General features: G+C 46.3%; 1 protein-coding gene across 2 annotated transcripts; it reads left to right on the top strand.

Moving 5' to 3' along the window:
* Nucleotides 1-987: 987 nt before the first annotated feature.
* LOC310964832 (TSC22 domain family protein 1) lies at nucleotides 988-21,918 on the top strand. Of its 2 annotated transcripts, none has more exons than XM_083938119.1 (3): nucleotides 988-3,413; nucleotides 19,397-19,448; nucleotides 21,223-21,918. In XM_083938119.1, exons 1-3 carry the CDS (start codon nucleotides 1,381-1,383, stop codon nucleotides 21,484-21,486), a joined length of 2,349 nt encoding a protein of 782 aa, XP_083794245.1. In that variant the 5' UTR covers nucleotides 988-1,380; the 3' UTR covers nucleotides 21,487-21,918. The 2 variants fall into 2 exon arrangements, with proteins under 2 accessions (XP_083794245.1, XP_083794246.1); XM_083938120.1 differs by lacking the exon at nucleotides 988-3,413 and adding an exon at nucleotides 18,751-19,067.
* The last annotated feature ends 1,802 nt before the right edge of the window (nucleotides 21,919-23,720 follow it).

Here is a 23,720-nt window from a genome sequence, read left to right as displayed (position 1 = left end):
ATCAGATGATTATTTGAATACAGAACAGAGCCTGGGACTTTTCTCAAATTAAATGTATTTGCTGTGAGGGAAATCAGTTTAACTTAGGTTCATAATTCATGTGTAAAGGGCTAAATATTAAATAGCAATGTCATTTGTTATGTCTCAGCTGGTAACTAGCAATTAGATAAGGAAAAATACAGTTTCAAATACATTGGTCAGCACTGTTTAGTTTATATGGCTTGCTTACAGTAGCACTTCCCAAACAGTGGGGTCATAAAAATAATAACACGACCCAGAGTCTAGTGCTGCCTTCACATACTCAGTAAATATTGTAAAAGGGATATTCTGATCATGAACATTTGATTTTAAGTGATTAATACTAAGTAAAAAATATATTATTACAATTATCTTGATAATGAACACCGTTAATATCACAATGAATCGATCTTTCTATTTATTTATTTATTTTTAAGTAGACCTGACGTACTTTCAAGACCTGGATTGTGCACATTCCGATTTAACAGGTGAGCCTGAACGTTGCACAGGTCTTTACGAAAATGGGCCGAGACGCGCATGCGCAGTCACAGTGTTTGCGTTCCTCCTTCCTCAGAGAAACCAAGGCTAATGGAAGGAGGCTAGACACCAAAAAAAATGTCTGGCGTTTTGGGAACACATGCGCACTGGAAGTGGAGCTGCGCTGTCGGAGGGTTACAGGAGACGGCGCTAGAATGGACTGTTTGTTAAAAAAAATAATAAATACATTTAAGTACAGTGAAAAAATTAGTGCTATACAAATCAAGTATGTATAGTTCACAACGAGGTCACAACTGTTATTAACATAATACAGCTATTGAGCAGCGAAAATTGCAGACCAGATGTCACTGCGCATGTGTCATGCACCAAAGTTCGGGCTTTTTTTGTATGTCCCAGCCTCCTTCCATTAGCCGTGTGAGAGACTGACAGCCCGTTAGCTGCTGCTGCTGCTGTTGCTCACCGGCAATGATACAGCAAACACGGACCCATTAAGACAGCGAGATGGACTCAGCGGGTACTTTTTACCACTATAAAGAGGGATATTATTTAGACACCGCTATCTGCTGACAACAGACGGAGTTTGGTGTTCGCCAGGATCATTTTTGTGTCAGGGAAAAGGGAGAGACTCGACGTCCAGGAGACGGAATTGATGCGACGACATTCACCGGCTAACCGCTAACTGGCGACCCGACACAATTCGAAGCTAACGTTAACCAACGGCTAACTGGATTTCGAATTCTGACTACTCACTAATGGCTCGTTAAGTATCGCGATATTGCAGCTGACCCAGCTAGCTACAGTAGGCAGCTTCAACAGCACGTCAGCCGCTTCTTTGGCCTTTACGTGACTCATTGACGGGTCAAGATGCACCACCAGGACTTTACCGGCGATCCGCCGCTTGGGACCGGGAGTAGGAAAACAGCGTTCCACTACAGGAGGGGTAGCAGCGGTGCTCCTGCCTCCTCCAATGCCCCCAACACGGCTGACGACAACCCAACCCAGACTGGATCCAGTTCTCCCGGACTCCAACACCAGCCGCAGTCCCAAGTGGCTGGAGCCCAGGTGAAGAAGAAGAGTGGCTTCCAGATCACAAGCGTCACCTCCGCGCAGATCAACGTGAGTGGCAACAATAGTTTAGCAGATGACACCGAGAGCTATGATGACATGGATGAGTCGCACACAGAGGACCTCTCCTCCTCTGAGATGCTGGATGTGTCCGTGTCCAGGGCCACGGACACAGGTGTGCCTGAGAGGAGCTCTTCTGATGAGACACTCAACAGTCTACACGGGGTTGACACACCTGGGATTGTGTCCCCCAACGAGCCTCTTCCCCCTCATTCCATCCCCCAGGGCTCTCAGCAGCAAACCCCTATGGCAAATGGGACCATGCATCCTCAATATTATCCTCAGCAACCCAGCCAATCCCACCATCATCACTCTGATAGCATGGGAGGAGGTGAACCCTCAATGCCAGCTCTCCCCATTGTCCCACTGGCTAGCTCCAGCCCAGCTATGGCTTCCAAAGCCGGGGCAAGCCAGTCACCGAGGCCACCGGTGTTGGATAACAGTAAACCTGCAGGTGGGACGACCCAACCATTAGCCCCTATTGTTGGTGGGACAGCCACTGATCCACATCTACAAAGCAGTGTGAACGCTTCTAATGTGTCTGCTGTCACTGCCGCTGCAGTTCCTCCTCCTGGGCCTGCAGGTTTTGACAACACTAATGTGAGTGGGCAAGTAGTTTCTGCTGGGGGAGGAGCAGGCCCTCCTGCTGCCGCTGCTCCCAACACTCAAACCCAGCACACTCAAACTCAGACAGCTACTGGCTCTCGTTTTAGGGTGGTCAAACTAGACACTAACTCTGAGCCGTTCCGCAAAGGAAGATGGACATGTACAGAGTACTATGAAAAGGAGGTTCCTCATTCAGCTACACCTGAGGCATCAAAAAGTGTAGAGGTGGGCGCAGAGACTGAGGCAGGCACCGCTGGGATTAATCAGGGCATACCTGCTGTTCAGCCACCTCACACACTTCAGCCCTATCAGCCACCGAGCCAGGACTTCACCAGTCCTCAAGCCATGCAGAGCCCACCACAGGGACTGGCCCAAACCACTTGTCTGACCTATGTTTTACCCCAAGAGGTTGTTACTGTGGCTCCTGGCACTCTCCCTACAGCAACACCACAGGTCAGTTTAAATCAGCCTCCCTCTGTAATACCCCAGCAGCTGCCCTACGCTGTGGATCCCCACCTGGCTCAACCCCATGGAGGTTACCCTGCAACCCAGTTCCACACAGTCGGAAGTGTCCGACAGCCAGACTTTATCCAGCCCACTGCTCCCTTCCAGACACAAGTCCAGCCTCCACAGCCCCATGTTACAACAGGAATGTCCATAACACCAGTTCCAGGGGTCACGGCACAGCCACCGATGAGCATCACTCAGCAGGTGCCCCATCAAGGTCAGGTAGCTCCACCTGCCGCGGCTACTTTCACAGGACAGCCAACTCAACCCCAACCTCACCCACAGCCACAAGTCCAGCTCCCTTCCACTTCTACAGTCCCAGTGGCGCCCACCTATGGGACCCCTTACATGCCTTTGACTGCGCTGCAAGCAGACCTCCAGCCTCTCCTCAATCTGGGTGCAACCCTCACCCAGGTCCCTGGAGGAGGGAGCTCCATGAGAACATCCCAGTTGGAGGATGCCCAGAAGCTTCTCCTCCAGCACCAAGGTCTGCTGGGTCTGCCCAGGCTCGGGATGGCAGCAGGGGGAGAGGGGGCTGCAGCGGGCGGCGGTGCAGCTGGAACACTGGCACACATGGGGATGTCGGCTGAAGCCAGCGCCTTCATGGTCGCTGCTGCTGTAGGCCTCAGGAGTCAGCATGCTGAAGGGGAGGAGGACAGGTGAGGAAGGACAGCCTGTGCTGTCAAAGCTGTTTATTCTAATGTACTACAACTCTCTTTTGCAGATTAAGGTTTCTGAGGTTTATTGTAACATTTCCTCACAAACGCTTTCTTTTGCAGTAAAACTTTAAGGTAAAAAGTGCAGCAACCTAGTGTGATTTTACTAGAGATGCATCGATCAAGTTTTTTCCGATCCAATCCGATACTGATAACTGGGTGTATCGGCCGATACCCGACACCGATCCGATCTTACTGTTGAATGAATGAACCTTATACCTTTCAATGTGAGTGAAGGCATCAGGTTTGACATAAACACGTTGCCTTGTTAAAAAGGTAACACATTAACACAGATATTAATGTATTTAATATTATTTATTAATAAAGAAATAACACTCCCATGTAAAGTGCACTGCAAACAGCTGTTTTAAACTGTGATTTAAAACCCTAACCAGTGTTGCAAACACAGAATTGAAGTGACTAGATCGCTGTAACTGTATTGCTGTGTATCATATTAATAAAAAAGAAATGACTGGATCGGCCTCATTCAGCTAATTAGTCAATATTGGAGCCGATATCTGCTCAGGTATCGGACCGGTGCATCTCTAGATTTTACACTCTGATTATAATGTCTGGCTGACTGTGCTTTGACCACAGTTTAACTGTCTTGCTTTGCTTGTAACAGAATCCAGCAACTGGTTTTCTGCCTGGTTTTATTGCGTTTCATTCAAATCCAGAAGTCCAATGTGACATTTGCTCGATCCTCTGTCCTCTGAGGTCACTCCGTCAGCCTCCAGAAGACAGTGGCTGAAAAGCAGCTCACTGGACATGTTATTGTACAAATATCAGCGGCTGGAGTAAGCAGTGGAGTCACCGAGGGAGCTGGTGACTCAGCAGATGTTCTGCACCGGTTGACCCCCCTCACATATCCCCCTCCATTAGCTCAGGACTCTTTGTGTCAGCGAGGCTGCGTTTTCCCCGTTGCGCTGCCTCACACTATCCTTTCTCATTCAGTATTTGTGCCCCATCTCCCCTCAGGTTCAGTCTTTTATTAGACACTGGATCTGTTGATTTGTAGCAACCCGGGGGAACTGCGCGGTGGTTTATTTATGTGTACAATTACTCAGTCCTACGTTCCTGCTATCTTTTCTGCTCCAAAGTGGTTGTTGCAGTTGCAGGTAGTTTGTAAAACCGCGTGGTTGGACTAAAAAGAGTTGATGCCCTGGAAAACGAAACGCCCGTGCCCCATTTGAAGATGCAGAGTCTGTGCTGTAGAGAGAGTAGAGGGCCTGATCAGCGTGCGTAAATCTGACAAAGTCTCCCTGAAGAGAAGTGGAGCACTGTTGTGGCAGCAGTCTAGTGTTACCACTGCACTGTCCCGTGTTCTGGTTAAGCAGGAGTTTCATGTTGTGAGAACAACAATAATGCCTGCAGGCTACGAAGGGAGTTTGAGCACCGTCAGCCTCACCCAAGCATCCATAACTGAAATACAAAACATATTTTTGAATATTGTGGCTGTTGCCAACAAAGGCAAAAAGCTCTCCCAAACGTTGTGGAAGACTTCCCAGAAGGTCCATGTTTAAAACAACATTTTGTCAGCGCGCCAGTAAGCACACTTCTAATCGAGTTATCAGCGCAGCAGGTCATTGGGGAGCTGAAGCTTACTGTTTATGTATCTTCAGCTGGTCAGATTGTACATGAACTCTGGCAGCGGAGAGGCGCAGGGTGCTCAAATGTTGACGCAGTCGTAGTCACATATTCAGCTGCAGACAGAGCAGGACTGTATTCTGTCATGTGTGGAGGCTTCTGTCAGCTATTCGTGGCACCCCATCAAGACTGTGTGTGTGTGTGTGTGTGTGTGTGTGTGTGTGTGTGTGTGTGTGTGTGTGTGTGTGTGTGTGTGTGTGTGTGTGTGTGTGTGTGTGTGTGTGTGTGTGTGTGTGTGTGTGTGTGTGTGTGTGTGTGTGTGTGTGTGTGTGTGTGTGTGTGTGTGTGTGTGTGTGTGTGTGTGTGTGTGTGTGTGTGTGTGTGTGTGTGTGTGTGTGTGTGTGTGTGTGTGTGTGTGTGTGTGTGTGTGTGTGTGTGTGTGTGTGTGTGTGTGTGTGTGTGTGTGTGTGTGTGTGTGTTTCCGTCGATCCGTCTGTTTGTCGGCTCATTTTCTTCTCATGAATCTGCCACTGTCCTGCAGACAGTCTCAGTGTGTGTGTGTGTGTCTGCTTTGTTCATCATCCGGGTTGTTTCTCTTACTGTCGCCCTCTGTTTATCCCTCCCTTTGTCACCCTCTCGTCTGTTTACTTTTTGCAGTTTTGCATAATCAGCTGTCCAAACTGCCCCCCCCCCCTCTTTTCCTCGAGACACAAGCCCATTCTTCTCCTTCCGCTCTTAAAAATATCCCTTTTCTTTCCCTGCATACACGCGTTCCTTCCTCCCAAGCTGGCAGCCTCCAGTTCTCCTGTGCCGTAGTGAACTTTACAGGTGTTTCCTCCAACCACGGGGCAGTTACACCCGTATTTACCAATGAGATTGAGCAACAGTGAGCATGAAAAGGTAAACAGTCAGTACCCTTAGCTATGATGTCACAATGTCCCAGGACAACACCCGTGTCAGTAGTGACAGTGACAGCATGTGATAGAGAAGGCCACCGCAGAAGCATTATTGTTGTTTCTGTCATTTAAACAACCACAGGCGTCAATTAATACATCCGACTGACAAATTAACACCAACTATGGACGCTTTTGTCACCGACAGAATGCAGCAAAAAGTTTTACCGGTACAGGTTTTGGGTAAGTGCAAAACATTTAAAAATGAGGATAACATTTTCCCGGAGGGCAATGGGACGTCCTCAAATAGTTTGTTTTGTCAGACCAACAGTCCAAGATCCCTGAAATATTCCTTTTGACTCAAAGTAATTGGATTACGGATAGAATCTACGGATCTTGAATAGATATCCCGTTTAGCTTTAAAATGTTAAACTGTTTGCCTTAGCAAAGATCAGCTTTTGGAATCAGTTAGCGCCTGACCAATGTGTGTCTGCAGGCAGTAAAAGACGCCGCACGTGTGCCGCTGTCTGTCGTCAGTGCAGCTCGGAGAGGGAGACAGTGACTGGGCCCAAAATGTCTGTGAGACCAACTTGTTGTCCTGGATGATTGTTGTGCAAAGAGCACAAATCGGCTGCGTTCATTGTCAATTTTCAGTTAAGAGAACATGTTGTCAGAGTACAGTTGGCTCCTTTTCTAAGCATCACGGTGCAGCTTTCATGCCTTTGACAGCGCCTGATTTAGCCCAGCTGTGTGCATGACCTGTCATGTTGTAACACAGGGATGTGAGGCTGCGTCTGCAGGATTCTGTCTTTACCACTCGCTTCGCTGTCTGTTTCTATATGTCAGTGAGAGAGCTTTAATCACGGCTTTCATCAGGTCCTCATGGCTCCCCGGGTGTGATTGAGGCCTGCAGGTCGCTGCCGGTAGTGTAATTTGACTTTTGGATAGCTGCCAGCATTACCTCACAGTAGAGGCTTGTGACTTTCACACACACACACACACACACACACACATATCTCACCACAGTATATTATACACAACCACAGAGGACTATGGTCTTTTTGCATTTATTTACTGCTTTCCACAGTTTGTGTGCATGCACTGTATTCAATCGCCCCCTTTAAACGAGTTTTATTGGCTTTAGAGCTGTTTTACCTTTCAAGCAAAAGGTGTGACTCCGCAAGATGTTTTGACGCAGAAGCAGAGTGTAATAACATCACAAAAGCTCTGCTTATGTGAGCGCAGTCAGTGCTTTTCCTTGAGTACAGCATGCTTTGGCAATGAGCCTAAACTAAAGTAATACCGTAGTGTACTGAACAGGCGTTTCTATTCTTCTATTCAGTCAACACATTTCCCCACAAGAATCTAAAACACAGTAGTCGTGTGTGTTTCTCAGCCAACTAAATGTCAGAGATATACGAGGTGTCGTCGTACGTTTAGTGTGCTTTATTAGGGTCATCTATTTGCAGGACCTCATCCTTTGGAGCCATTAAAGTTAGAGGTGTGCAATCCTCATTGATTATTTGCTCGTAAAACTCGCACACAGCATTTCTCCACAGTTTCATACATAAGCAGTATTCTTTCGTTTACCATTTTGTTAATGACGTACGCATGTGTGCAGCAGCGTTAAGGGGCACGAGTTTACACCCTGAATACAAAGAGAGGTGATAATCCAGCGCCTGGGCACAAGGTTGTTTCTGATATAGTGACAACAAGCTGCGTCAATCTCTGTGGATGCAGGCTTGTTTTCTGATTCATGTGTTTTGTAAAGCGTTAATCATCTCATGACTTCCCAGCACCGGTAATCACTGATATAGGATAAGAGTAGGTCATTACAGCACACGTACTAAGACGAAGAACAATCACATGTTGTTTATGGTCTCGTCGTCGTCTTTGTTGTGAATTTAAGCCGTTCATTTCACACATTAGGGATCTTTTAAGGTTCAAACTTTTCTGACTGTGTCTAATGAAAGCTGTTGTGTTTTCATGTGATGCTGCGGTCTCCGCTGCTCTTTATGTTGCATAAGCTGCCTGTCAAACTTAACACTGACATTCAGCCAAAACTGAGCTTTATGAGGTAGAGGAAGCCCCCGACGGCTAAGACCAAATATGGATCAATGCTCGGGGCTGCTGTCAGAAATCCAGTTATGATGTATAAAGAAAGAGAAAATCCTCACTTCTTTAAGTGCCCATGTTAAGGTCTTTAAGTAATCCAGTGCACTATTCTAACTATTTATGGTATAAACACAAAACGGAGCACTGAGTCATGCCTAACAACAAATACATGTATGAACCGTTGCTCTTGTGAAGTGAACACACCCCGAGATAAGATAATGGTAGGTGTTATACACTCTTATAAACCTAACAATGACTAACGTGAGACACATCAACTCAAAGTGAAACTTACAATAAAACTACATTTTTACTGTGTTGGTTTACCTTCATACCTTGTGATCAAGGTATATCAACTATAGTATGTGCAGTGTTATTGTGTAGGTTTATGTGTAACTGCGTTTAAAAGTCATTTCACTAAATGAAATGATCATTTCATAATTTCCTGACTGCATTATCATGTCATGCTAACTTTCCCATTAGGCTTTCTCCATCTAGCACGAAGCCTCATATTTCTAAGTAATGTTTACCTCTTAAATAAACACGTATGATTTTGACCAAACTAATCTACAACGTGTGAATTAGAAGAAATTCAAATCCTGTTTAGGGAAATATGGGAAGGGACAATTCACCAGAACATTAACCTTATATATGTAACAAGTAGAGATTTAATATACTGGCACATTGATATTTTTGAGCAAGTAGGTAGGAAACAAAATTATTGAACAAATGGGAAACGCCCGATGTCAGCTGGGATCGGCTCCAGCCCCCCCGAACCCCTACCCTGGGATAAGCGGTTGAAGATGAATGAATGAATGAATATTATTATTAATATTAAGACATTTTGGGTAAGTTCAGGAACCAAGAGTTAAAGAAGTTTCACATGTGGAGTTAAATGTAAAGTATATTTATACGTAAGCCCACGGCTGAAACTGAAGTAAGTCTTCATATATTTTTGTTTTAGAAGTTAAACTCTGTGATATCCTGCCTGAAAGACTTCTCTGCGGGCACATCTGCTTGTGTTTTTTTAATGTTATACGCTGTGGGATCACTGTAAACCCCAGGTAGTTTCACTGAGGCAAGAAACAGATGTGCGTCTACAGACACCGCCTCTAATGTTCTGTCTTTGTGCGACCATGCGGCTCTCGTTTGGCACATCATCATTCTGTTTTATTGCGTCGTCATTCCGGTTCGGTGGATTCTCAGATTGGAAGTCGAACAGCAGCTTAAAAGGTGCGTCCTGTTTCTTGGGCGGCATCTCGTGGATGTCAAAAGCAATGAATCACGCCTGAAGGTTGTTCAGTCATTGAGTGGATGTGACATCAAACCCTGCTTCAACAGAGAAATTCTCTTCACTGTCATTGTTCGCCCTCCCCTTGTCGTACCGCTGTTACCCCACAAGGTGGCAGCCTCGGCTCATAAATCCCCCCCCAGCCCGGTCAACAGTTGTTTATGTAACGCTAACGTGCTTTGAGAATCAGTGACCTAAATTATGCCCTGCAGCGGAGTGGAAAGGTCCTTCCTGCACGCAATGTATGAATCACAATAAGTGCCTTTAGATCTCCTCTGTGCTTGCGATCAGAAACGAGAGTGTAATACGTGATGAGCATGGTTACAGGCTGCAGGAGGCCCCAGATAGTGAGCTCAGATGTCCTTTTGCAGGGTTTGTAACGCAGCAGGTGTGCTCATTTTTAGTGATGGACTGAAATTTCCCACGGACGAGTTTCTATCAGCTGAGTCAGACTGTTTAGGACCTGTTATTTGTTCTGTTGGAAAAGATTTTGCATGAACCGGATTTATCAGTAACTCATTTTGACATATATGTAGATACAAAACACACAGTTATTGCGTGGATACATCTGGTCTACGGCTCTTTAGTCCCAGTTACATTACAATCTACCTGCACTTGCACTATGAGGCTCATTGGTTTTATACCAAATTACACTTTTTACTTTCTGTTGCTTCTCATAACTCATCATTGTAGAGCCGAATCAAATGATGGATCTATTTACGGCTTCATTCTGTTACTGACTCGACTGGTGTGACTTATAATTTGTGTCAAACGCTTTGTTTGACAATCCTGGTGGTGTTATTGTGTATCGGGTTTTTATTTCTGGGCCATAAAATAGATTTCTAGAGACTCATTCTACTGTCAGAAGTACATGGAATATAAAAACATGCAGTTTGTACAATTATCAGTGTTACAAATTGTGTGTGTGTGTCATGGTGTTTTGGCCCGTTGCATGCAGTAAGCTGTGGGTTGTTAATTATTGTTGTGTTGAAAATGAACTGTCAGTAAGACGGGTCTGCAGTTAACAGGAGTCCCCTGTCTATACACTCACAGCTTGCCCCGGCCGTAGCGCTCTTCACAGCGAACAATATGATATATTTTGTGTTTTTTCGGCATATGAAATATTCATATCATCAACAGGAAATAAAACAGGTATACACCAGCACTATCAGCCGCTGTGATTAACTCTTTAGTTATTTTTAACTCACAAAAATACCAAATATTCCTTTAGCAAACGGTTAATCTATTAACTGAGATGAAGGTCAGCTGCAGCCCTTAAGAACTTGTTTAGTCTCACAGTCTGATGAGTATTTACGCTTGCATCACGCCGGCATATTTATGTTCAGAAACTATAATGTTTGAATCCCAGTTGAGATGACGTTCAGAGGGCAACGTTTCTCAAAGTGCAACTCTCTCAGAACATCAGCCGACTGTGACAGGTTCAGTTTTAGACGCCGTGGGTGGGAGGGGGGGGGTTCTGGGAGGGTGCAGTCAAAGTAGGCCGGTGTCACGTTTGCTCGCCTTGTGCCTCTCACGCAGAGCTGCAGGTTCCTGGGAGGATGGAGTATGTGTCCGTGCATGTCAGTCCGCCCTCCTCTGCAGGATCCTGTTTATGAGCTCAGACGGCGTGGTTTACGGTGTGTGTACATGTGTTTGAAACGGTACTGTAGGTGTTTACAGGAGAGACGTTTTGAATGCTGCTTTTCCCCCTTCAGGCCTTTTACAGAGGGAAAAACACGAGCGGAGGCAACAGTACTGGTTTTAACTGGTTGTGCCATGAGCCTTTTTTTTTTGACACCTGCAATGTTGTTTTCCTCCTCTGTCATCTCCCTCTCACGTGATTTTAACCTCACAGAGGGGAGAAATGTGATAGTTCAGATGCCGTAAATGAGCCTTTGGTACCAAAACACCTGCATTAAGAGGCGTGAGAGACTGTGGGAGGGATGCTCGGTTTTCATGGAGACCTACTGTTATTTAAGATTTCACGTGAACCAATGTGTGCGGGGGGGTGGGGGGTGGGGGTGGGGGTTCGTGTTAAAATAAACACACGTTTGAGCCCTACTGTTTTTTGAGACATAATAATACTTCAAATGGAAAAAATGAAAGTAAAGGTATCTGGCGGAGCATCCATGCCTGGCCCTGGGAGACTAATGGAAAAATGTAATGTGATGCTTTGTTGGATAGAAAAGCAAAGGGATGTCGCTCATACAGCAGGCGGGGGATATGTCTTGCTCAAGAGCACTTCAGCAGGGCACATACTAGGGCTGGGCGGTCCATCGCATTTTATTTTATTAAGATTTTAGCTTCCAATAATTCTGAGAACAACATAATAGAGATAAAATGATTATCATGATATTATGCTCTCACTTTGTCTCGTGTCCTAAATCCAGCGCGTCTTTTAACTGAGTTAGATTATGTTACGACATGTTACAAACATTTTGTATATATGTTTAGGAGTTCTGGAAGTGCACAACAGCCTAACTGATCTTATTTGTTTTGTTCTTATATCATTTATTTAAAAGAGTATATATATGGGCGCCTCCCTAGGGAGGTGTTCCAGGCACGTCCAGCTGGGAGGAGGCCTCGGGGAAGACCCAGGACCAGGTGGAGAGATTAGATCTCCACACTGGCCTGGGAACGCCTCAGGATCCCCCAGTTAGAGCTGGTTAATGTGGCCAGGGAAAGGGAAGTTTGGGGTCCCCTGCTGGAGCTGCTGCCCCCGAGACCCGACCCCCGACCCCGGATAAGAGGCTGAAGATGAGATGAGATATTTATTCATATAGTTTGTATTAAAACGATTTTTTCAGTCTATATAGATTGAAAGTAAAGTGATTTTGCCATAATCGAGCAGCGCTAACAGATACGTGTTAAACCTGTAAAAACAAAAACCTCAGTCCAAAATATTGATCAAACATGTCTCAAGGAAGGCCTCGAGTTTCTGGTTTCTTTTGTTTCTTTTGTTTATTTTGTTTATTTTTTGAAGACAAATGTCAAACTCATCCCCGGTAACATGAGCACTCCGCTACCTGTCGAGAAAAAAAACATTCATCTCCAAGAAAGTGACACTTCCTGGTAAAGAGAAGAAATAATAATAATTCAGTCCTGATTGTTTAGGGTCATAGCCTCGACCTCTCCTACTGTGCAAAAACACATTCGGGCCGCGGCGTGAAGTCTGCGCGCTGCGGAGAGCCTCGAGCAAAGTTTCTCAACCGCCGCTGAGGAGGTCCTCGCTGTGCGTTCCCACTGTTTACGTCGACACGAAGGCTGTGCACGTCCACGTGACTGTCGGCAGCACGCCTTCCTGTGACGTTCCTAATGTCGTCGGTGTGTCATGACGTATAATCATTTCTTTTAGCACATGGATCAGAGCGAGGGCAGGGGGCTTTTATGTGTGAAACGTGTCACGCGGAGCCAGAAGTTATTTTCGTGTGCTTGTGTGTGTGTGCATACAAAGCTTTCACAACACGGAGATCCTTGCTGCCAGATTGTGGGGTTTGTAGACAGAAAAGGAAGCGGGAGGAGATAGATTTATTGAGTTCAACCAGATTTTGTTATATCCTTTAATCGCCCGTCGATGTGCCAGTTTAAAACCCGAGCAGGCTGTCTTCCTGTTGTCTTTCCTCTGTGTGAGTGTGGCTGCATACACGCCAGAAATGAAACAAGTCTTTTGATGAATTAGTCGCTCCACAGTAGCATAAATTGTCAATTAGTTAAATGATCAAATTTATTGTTTAAAGGACTTTTTCAAGAGGGCTGCTTCGAGAGACAGGTGCTAAAATGGAGCGTGTCAGACAGAGGGTGAATGCAGGTATATTCAGACAGACAGTGGGATAAAAATAAAGTGTCTTTGAACATTAAAGCATGTAAACATGTTTAGTAGAACCCTCAATTACCTAGAATAAGAAGAAGTTAATATGGGACCTTTAAATCACTGTTCAAGCTCTAAATTTAGAGTTAAACGGTTTTTACGTGATAGTAAACTGACTAACAAATAAGCAGTTTGTCGGCTTTACCTCAGACTTGTGGACATTTTGCATCTTTATGCCGTTTCTATACATCACACATCCCTTGCTAACATAGAAGGCACAGTTGTTGAGGAATGTGTTAATAGCTCATCCATTAGAAGAGCAAAGCACGTCTGCGGTGTCACTAAATTAGCAGAGAGATTGTCTCCCTCCTCTGTGTCTTCCGTGGCCCATATGGCACAGAGGCTGGTTATGTAAGGCATTGCGTGCATGTCAGAGACTGATTCACTTACGCTCTGAAGAGCCACTGCCCTGAAGCTGTGTGATGCCATGAGAGCTGGATGAGTTTTGGGGCGTTCCCGCTCCTTGTTTTGTCTGTATTTGGGCAAAGATCAAGGGAGATTATCCCCTGTTGCAAACAAATGAAAGGTGGTTCTTGAATGATTGCTACCTTCGTCGTAAATTATACCTTGAAAACAGAAAAAGTATGCTGCAGGTTAAAATTAGATTATGTAATCTGTTAAAACAACAAATCCTGATCATTTCCCGTTTTTTGGTCCCTTAATTTGGAAGCTATAGCTAAGCTCTTCCCCTGCTTCAGCGTGTGTGTGTGTGTGTCTGTGTGTGTGTGCAGCGAGGTTGATCTTGCTGTCGGCCTTGGCTCTCCTCTGTGCAAAAATGCCAGCCTCCAAAACCGGATCCCGCCAGTTTGCAAACATTGCCTCGCACACAAACGGGACACGCACGCAAGCTCATGTCTCCCAACTGCTTGAGGGCAAGTGATGCGGAAGGAGGCAGGCGAAAGGCAGAGAAGCTTAAAGTGGTGAAAAGAGAGAGAGAGAGAGGGATGCAGGGAAACATTATTTGAGGAGGGGATCTAAAAAGTGAAGCCAGTGTTATGGGTGGTTTTTGTGGACATTACTTTCATGTGACTTCCCTTATTGCTCTCTTTTATCAAACCCTTTCTGAATTTCATATAACTTCGAGTTGGAGCCTTTTCAGGACCACACACACACACTACAGCCTGAGCTCTGCTTTCACTCAAACCGAACAATAAAGTGAGACGGAAGCGTTCCTTACACTCAGCGGGGTGCTTTGGGGAATATGCGGATAAAGGGCAGGGTGTATGTGCAGCAGATACACAAGAAGGCTTTTAGGTCTCTGCTACCGTTATCGATCTGATCGTTTTCTGGATCATCTGACCACCGCAGCTTTAAGACTTCCTCTCCTTTATTTTACTCTCCCCTCGTCTTGATGTCTGTGTGGATTTAAAAAAGTGTTTCCCTATTTCAAATACTAAACAAATTGCCTGTTCAGCTTCTGTAATGCACAGAAATGTCCAAATTTAGCGTTTTTTCCAACACAGTTCTCAAGCTAGGAGCCTGAACTACCAGAACTTGGATTTAGAGATAGGCGTCACTTTCTCAAATATAGTTAACATTAGTCCAAATAAGGGGTTTGTTCATATAGCACCTTTCATTACATGAAATTCAGCTCAATGTACTGTAAAACAAATCAATTACAGGTGTTAAAATCCAAAAGTGATAAAAAACAAGTATGAGAAATATTTAAGAAATGTTGTTAATAAGTGGGAATTCATTAAAAGCAGCAGCATTGTAATGTTTAAGTCCTTGTTTTGCGATGAAACTCTGTTTTTAACTGTGTGGGCAGTGTCGTACTCCTCCAGATCCGTCGTCTGCTGCCACACTGGCGACACATCCGCCCTTATGTAAGCTCCACAGGGTGTGGCCAAGACGTTCACCACCACCCTTTTCTTTTCTGTTCAGATCGGCTCAAAACGTTTGAGCCACTGATGCTGTTTTTTTTAAGGTCGAAGGTGATTAATGTGGCTGTGGGAATCTCGGGGGTACATGGACACAGTAGCCTGGCTAATAAGAAAGATTTCAGTTTGGTTATTACATCATCACTGCTTGTTTTCTCAGTCTCCCTCCTGCACTGTAGTATACGTTAAGCTTTACCATAGTGGTGATATATGGGTCAGCCCTTTGCACGTGCCGCATACACACGCTTTAGATGGACACGGATACATAATGAATGAAAGCATCCCATCTGCGAGGTCATGACGTCACCGTCTCCCGCCATTGGCTGAGCCGAGCCTGTTGCACCCTCAACGATTGGCTGAATGTCAACCGTCTCCACATCAGCAAACACTCCCCTCAGACGGGTTTCGAGCCTTTTGTTCCGAGCGGGCATGCGCACGCTGACCCAAAACAGCAAGTTCACAATGTAATTATTAGTGTTCTCACTAATAAACTTGAGAATAACACATTGTCACTAATACATAGCGGCAGTTTTGAATCGACAGTAGGTATCTGAAGTCACAAAATTCCATTTTTAGTGACATTTAAGGCGTTTCTTTCCCTTTCCTTCTTTCTAACTCGACGCTCTTGTTTTCCGGGCCTCGACTGTGTCAAGGATTAGTGACATACAGTGGAGGGAAGAAAAGGGGACGTGACCTTCGCCTAATGAGGTTAATAATCTCACTGCGTGCATTGAGCTCAATCCCACCAACAAACTCGGGGTGCGCGCGCCCCCTCGCAGCCATTTTATGGTCCACACTGCGCGCCATCTTGATGGAGGTGCCTCTTCCCTTTGTTCTCTGCAGTTCCTCTGCACTTGATGCTGTGTGTTCTTAGATACACAGTGTGGATGCTTTGAGTTTTTTTGTACCCTGCATCAGCGCTTGTCTTTATTCAGACTGTAATGTGTGTCTGCGTGGGAGCCTTTTTTTTTTTATTGCTAACATGGAGGCACACGTGAGCCATGCTCCAGTGGAGACCTATACTGTGTGTGTGTGTGTGCGCGTGTCCAGTGAGCGTCCACTGATATGAAGTGACAAGCACGCCTGGAACAACATACACATTCTCCTTGAGTTAACTTACGGAGGGTCGCAGTGTGAGGAAATGTAAGGGATGCAGGAGGTGGAAGTCTGGCTTTAAGGGCAAATGCACACAACTCTTCACTATAAACCTAAACAAGGAGGTTAAGAGTAGGGCACCACTCCTGCCTCCACCTGCACCACCATCCCCATCACATCAGGGAGGATGTTGCAGGAAACAAACGGGAGAGACGTGAAGGAGCGAGAGGTTGCAGACCAAAGGGTGGGGCTTGGTGGCGTGCTAGCGGGGTGTGTGGTCAAAAGTAGCTCATCCTATTGGACGGATCAGCGTAATCTCTACTGACGGTTTATATAACAACAGGAGGGGGAGGTGGCATGACTCCTTATGCAGTGACATCACACTCTACCCACCTATTTCCCCTCACCATGCACCCAATCGTTTGAGTCTATATGTGATCCAGGCAGTACGTCGTACACACTCGCACTCCCATCCCCGTCCTCCATTGTTGGTTTAGCTCCCCTATATGTGTGTATCTCCCACAGCTAAGGGGAGCAGGGGGTCAGGGTCAAAGGGCGCAGGTTAGGAGGACTGAGGAGGTGCAGTAATTGTGGTGGTGTTGGTTTCGGGGTGTTTGGGCCCTTTGCTTTGGTCGGAGTGTGTTTTAGCCTGAGAGCATCAATGAGAGAGAAGGGGCTGGCCGGGGCGCGAGGAGTGCAGCCCAGGGACGCCGTGGCGCTAACGCTGCTCTTCTGGGAGCTGCAGAAGCATCTGAAGAGGTAACGATGGCTGTAGTGTTGTCAGGGGGTCTGCGGCGGTGTAGCGGGGGTCACTGCAGCAGCCCGGGGATTAAACAAGGGGCTTTTGTGTGGATTTATCTGATCGTTGTGGGGCCGCTGGGTTGACTGAATGTTTACTGAACCTAGAGATTTCAAATCCAACTTAGCATGTGAAAGTGGTGCCTCTACCTGCTGCAGGGCATCAGGGCACATCACCTCAGCATGTGCACACCTCCCGCTCCGCAGCCTTGGAGGGCTATAAATGTGTCTGAGGACACAATGTTCCTGCTCCTCCACACGCATGTTGCTGCGCCTGACTGTGTGGGACTATGAAAGCTGCAGACCATGTCTTTTATCAGGTCTGCTTTCAGTTTTTTCCCTCAGATCTCAACTGCCAGAGATAAGCACCGTGTTCCAGTTCCTCAATTGATCCAGTCGGCCCCTATTTGCTTCCCTTTGCTCAGTTATCACGCCATTAATCTCCCGAACCCAATGAACCAACAACAGCCTGTCCAACATGAAATCTCCAACTACAAAAACACACTTTTCCTACAGTTGGCTACTTAAGTTTTGCACCCAACGCCCAATTTAACAGTGTTTAATACCTGTCTACAACATGTGACGCTGCTCCTTTTGGAAGAAAGGAGAAGTTGCCAAAAACTTTATTTTCCAGTTCCCTAAAATCAAACCACCCCGTCAGAGTTCCCTTGACCGTGAAGCCCTAAAATACAAATACATGTATGAGGAGAAGGACGAGGGCTTAGTTTCTTTCTGATCTCCAGTGTTGACACACTTCTGACTCAACGAACGCTCCAGCCAGAGACGGATATAACACAGCTAAGGTGCTTAAAGGCGTCTGACGCGCTGCCTGAGGCTTTGTTGTTGACATGTGTCCAGTCAAAGTCGAGAGGTGGGAACGAGCAGCAGTCAGAGGTCAAACTGATCCAATTCAAATGTGTCCGTGTGGTCAGTGGTGTGACGAGAGAACCACGCCCTGACTGTAGAAGACACATCAGTCCTCACCTATACATTGACCTCATCAGCTGTTTGAGTAATTCACACCTCACGATTAAATCACAAAGAACAGAGAAGTCATGAATGTGTAATACAACAGGTACGACTAATCTAAGCTACCGCAATTCTTCAAATCAGGGCTGACACTAACTTTTACTTACATTTGAAATCCCCCCCTTTTTAACCCATATCAAAGCACAAGTGATGAAGCTGAATTCAGAACACGGGGGGGCGTCACGGCGTGTTGACATTAGAGACATTCAAACTGCTGTGAAGGGGACGGAGCAGGAACACCACAGACTAAGAGTCTAAATGTTAGTTTCCTGTCACTGTTTTGAGGTCAGCCTCTGCGTCAGGGTGGGAGATTGATTATGTTACATCAGATGACTGTGTTGTGACCTACAACCAATAGGTGGAGACATTGTTTCAGCCAAAGTGTCCCCAGCACCTGCAGTGCACATTGAAGCATGAAACAAACACATTAACGCCCCAGTTTGGAGAGAAAACAGACGCTTAAAAGTAAAATGTCCGCTGCTGCTGAGTGTTTTTAAGTCGAGGCAGTCCCCTCTCTCCCTCCGTGGGTGGATGCGGGCTTTTATAGAGGACGGGTGCAGCAGGTGGAGAGATGTCGCATGAATCATTACAATGAGCGAGCTCTCCTCCAATCAGGGGCGCCGCTGCGTCATTCTCCCGCGTGCATTATGCTAATGAGCCCCCTTACCCAGCCAATCACGGGGCCGCTGGCGCTGTTTTTCCTGCCTGCATTATCCGGAGAGGGAGCCGCGGTGCGCGGAGCTGCAGCCCGCTGCTCAGTCTATTGTGTGCTCCGTCCCGGCTGCGAGCTCCACGGTCGCCCGGAGAGCAGACCCGACGTCCTGCGCTCAATAATGCGCAGTTTTTCTACCTTTTTCACCGCTGGATTTCCAGTTTGCGCAGCCGAAGACTCGCCTCTGGGGGTTTTAATGGGCTGGATAGCATGAATTCCCAATGTTACACGGTGGCGATGGATCTTGGCGTCTGTCAACTGAGGAATTTCTCGATCTCGTTTCTGTCCTCCGTGCTCGGGAAGGAGAGCGCGTCCGTCCGGGTCGACAGCAGGTAAATGTCTGTGCGCAGTGTCTGTGCTTTGGGGATGAGACGAGGCCACGCGCCCGGAGATGCTGCCTCACTGACTCCGCCATCAAAGTCAAAGCTCCTCGACCTCCATTTGCTTTGTTGCAGACACTAAATTCACATCCCCGCTGCTGGTTGACAGCGTCAGTGTGATCCTCTTTATTTGGGGTTTGGCAGAAAGAAATCTCAAATGTCAGCCACAAATAAAAAAAACAACCAAATGAGGAGAGTCGATCAAAGCAGCCTGCAGTGTTCAGCTAATGCATCTTTGTGTTATGCCGTTATAACCAACCCAGTTTTCTCTCTGTCCCCAGCTCTTCCGGTGCAAGTGTGGTGGCTATTGACAACAAGATCGAACAGGCGATGGTAAGCTTCTACAACCAGTCATTGTCTCTGCTTTGCACCGGGTGTTATGTAACCAGAGCACAGACGTGGACGCTCCCAGCTCCATCCAGCCCTTTATGCTTCATGTTGATGTGTTACTAATATTTCTAAGATGTTTCATATGACACGGTTGACATGAAGCAAGTTGAATAATGCATGGATGAGAGGCGTGATGGTGCTTCTCTGTATCCTAGATGTGACTTTGATTAGAAATGAAGCTGCAGATGCACCTGCTGGTCCCTTCATTAGAGTCAACAGGACTTCCCTGCTCTGTCACGATTCAGACCGGGGACCCCGGGCCTGCTGTGGGCCAGGCTGGGGTTCACACGCTATCCCCCTCCTCTCTCCGTCTCATGCATATAGATACAGTCCCTCACCCCCTCGCCCCCTCTCTGTCCCGTGTTGCTAGGCAAGCAGCAGCCTCCCCGCCGCCCGCGGCTCAGTATAAATAACTCTGCCGGTGCCTGGCTCCTCCCACCCCGGTGCAGGAACATTTTGTTCCCTCGCTGCGTACCGGGACAGGGAGGAGGAGGAGGAGGGGCTGGTCCACAGAGGAGGGGATGCTCAGATTATTAAATCCTCCTTCAGCAGACTGGCACAGCACACACCGTCAGACAGCAGCATGGGAATGCTCCACACAGCTGCTTCTCTTTTGAGAAAGCCTCCCCCATCCCCTGAAACAGCTGGCATATGCTGTGCTTCATGCAAAATGAGCCTTCGCTCTGCTGTGTCACACAGCTCCCCCTTCACAGCATGTGTCTGACTCATCTTTTCCTGCAGTTAATTCTACTGTAGGAGTATTTTTATAATGCTAGTAGGGAGTGACTGGTTGTTCCTGGTTGTGTGTGTTGAGAGTGAATAAACATGGATGAGCTAAAAATAGATTTTATAAAAATAGAAAGGGTGTGTGATCTGCTAAATGTCTCCGTCAGTGTCAGAAATTATCAGGGCGAAGCTTAAAAACGGCCCAAGAAATCTCTGAGTAAAATGTGACTGAGGTGCAAAATTTGGCTCCAAATTTAAAAATAAATATATATTTACAAGTTTAGGCCAATAACCTCATCCTGCATTAAGCCGTCACTTTGTTGGCAGTTAATTACATTTCCGTCTCCGACACACACTCGCACAAACGGCGCTGAAAACAACAATAGGATGCTTTTTTTTACTCCTGTACACGGTTTAATCTGAGCTCATTTCACATTAAAAAGCAGCAACCTTTTAATAATGGACGCACCAATTAACTTTTTAAGTGTCCCTAAAATTCAGTAAATGCCCTGATTTCAATTTTTGACATTTGTAAATTAGATTTTTTAAAGAAAATTGCCTGTCACAGGACGCCAGAGCCAAAGGTGACGCCCTCAAACTGCCTGTCTTATCTGACCAACAGTCCGAAATATTAAAAACAACAACAACAATGTTAATCCTTATTTCCATAACACTCTTACAACGTGCTTCCCGAGACGGAATACCAAACAATATAAATGTAAAGCTTGCAAATCTTAAAGAAATAGAATGAAATAAGTCGTTTATGTCTATAAATGAGAGAAAAGCAGTAAATCCACACTTTTGGGAACATGCTGTTTGGCATCAGTTCCCTTCAGATTGTTATTGTTTCATGAGAGGACATTCTTCTTACTGCGTAAAAGTACGTTATACTATTAAACATGTTGGGACGTGTCCACAGTCTGCAACAGAAATGTGTGAACCCGATGAAAGGCATATCTAATCTTATCGCTCCTCCTCTCTCCGTCCTCAGGACCTGGTGAAGAGCCACCTGATGTACGCCGTGCGCGAGGAGGTGGAGGTTCTGAAGGAGCAGATCAAAGAGCTGATTGAGCGCAACACTCAGCTGGAGCAGGAGAACAACCTGCTCAAGAACCTGGCCAGCCCCGAGCAGATGGCTCAGTTCCAGGCGCAGGTCCAGACCGGCGGCTCCCCGACCGGCACCGAGCAGCTCCTGGCCCCCGCCGGAACCGCACAGGCCCTCCCCTCCACACAGAGCTCCAGCACGTCTGCGTAACACAGAAACTGCACCCCCTGAGGATGAGTGAAAGAGGGGATGGAAGGAAGAAGAAGAAGAGGAGGAGGTGGAAGGAGCCTTTGCCATACTGTGAACCGACTATGCCACCATCTGGAGGAGCGCGCACTTCAACTTAACCGGAGGACGAACTTTCTTTTGTTGCACATTTAATTTAACTGAAAGACTTTGGAGTTGCACCGGTGCGTGCGTGCGTGCGTGCGTGCGTGTGTGTGCGTGTGTACGTGTCCGCTTTTATTACCTGCTTCAGACAATCGTCGTCTTCATCACGGCGATGATGAAGGGAAGGACAGAGCTGACAAGAACCGACAGACGGAGGGAGGCGCTAACGTAAGGCTCGGCCAATCACGGGGGAGAACGCTGCCGTCGAATCCCTCGCTGTGTGACCTGTGGAAAATGTGCCATCGTCTTCGCCCCCCCCCCCCCCGACCCCCAACCCCATCTCAACCCAGCACTGTCCATCAGCACACACTATGAATTTTTGTCCATGCACTTTTTTTTTTAAGTGGACGAACTCTGTAAAGATCGGTACGACCCATCTGGAATGGGAGTCAAAGAGCCCGGCTCGCAATTATCCTGGGACGATATTAAAAGATGTCGTCCTCTTCTGGGTTCGGAGTGGGTTTTAAAGAACGAAATATATATTAGCTGCTCCCTCTTTGTTCACTTTCGAGAACCCTTTGTTCTTTTCAAGGTTCACGCCGCCGTCCCCGCCCTCTACGCACTCTCCCCTTTGCTCGGAGCGTTGAACATGTATGCAGGGAATCAAGGTTTTTTTAGGGAAAGGTTTGTTTTTGTCCGTTTTATGTCGATGTAATTAAGTGACGTGTGAAAATAAGTGATGGGAAAAGGCGAATAAGTAAGACAAGACTGTTTCTAGGTAGTCAGCTGTGTACAGATGAAACATTTCCAATTCTGCCAAGTGCCTGGTTTCTAACCATAGATACATATATAAGCTTTTTTTAGTTATTTGATTCAACATGTATGTATATAGATGTGTGTGTATATATATATCTATGGTTTTGCCAGGTTTTGATCTACCTGTGATGTCATTCCTCAGGGCGGGAACACAAAGAGGATCCTTTACCTCGACACTAAGACGCTGCCTCTCCTGCAGCGACACACGGCCTCGTACTGTATGTGAACTCCTCTCTGCCCGCGCTCAGCTCACTCGCTTCAACGATCCGTTTTACCGCTTTTGGGGACGCGTTCTATTGTTGTTTGTTTTCATGGATGACGATGGTTTCCTTTATTTTGGTCTTTTGTACAGACAAAGTGTTTTGAGTTGCCCGTTGTGCAGCTGCAGCGCTGAACACAATAATGAGACATAACGAGAGAGAGAGAGAGAGAGAGAAAAGGAAAGTGCGCAGCAGAATTATGTCGATGTTTTTGTGCATGTTCCTCAGCCCATCACAAATGTGACGTTACAATTGCACTAGACAGTTGCACCTCAAATAAAAAAATGAAAACAAAAAAAGTCCAAAGTGGTTTCAAACTTCTTTTTCAATGCTGCTTTTGGAGGTTTTAGACACAAGACGGATCCCAGTGGTGCATTCTCAAGAAATAAGTAGGTTAAAGTGTATTTTTGGTCCTAAATTTGCTCTTTTTTCCTTAAGAAATCCTAAAACTCTGCACAAAACTCCAGTTTGACCACAAATAAACAATTTAACTCCACAGTTTATAACAAATAAAGCTGGATGTTTCCCCATTCCACGTTTCTAGGCAACAATTAACCCAGTTAAAACCTAAATGGCTCAGAAGGGGACCACTGTCAGCGTTTACATAAAGACGTAAACATGCAAAAAGTGTCCTTGTTCACTTCCTGCTGCAGTGTTTCGTGACTGTTGTCTGTCAACAAGGACCAAAGCTGTTGCCTAGCAATGGATTTACATTAAAATGTCGACCCCTGATTGGTTATAGAAGCTCGAGCCCTCTTAAAGCCTCCTTATGGTTGCTCCGCCCACCTCACGTGGACCTGCACGCTCGTAGCGGACGCGCGCAACGGGAGCGCGCAGGAATATAGGACGACGTCATGCGAAGGCGATTATTATTATTATCACAGCAGTTTAATCACGACGCATTTGGCGTTTTGGATGCGCAGATTGGCTCTGGACCTGCTTTTGTTTAGCTGTACTGACACAGTCTGCTCATAGGTTTCGTTTGTGTGTGTGTATATCACACATGCAGCTCTCCTATTAAAATTATTTATATAATAG

This window comes from Echiichthys vipera (genome assembly GCF_963691815.1).
Source record: "Echiichthys vipera genome assembly, chromosome: 23".
NCBI classification, from domain to species: Eukaryota; Metazoa; Chordata; class Actinopteri; order Perciformes; family Trachinidae; genus Echiichthys; species Echiichthys vipera.
Note: the sequence above shows the minus strand (reverse complement) of the source record. Positions and strands in the feature narration are given on the sequence as shown.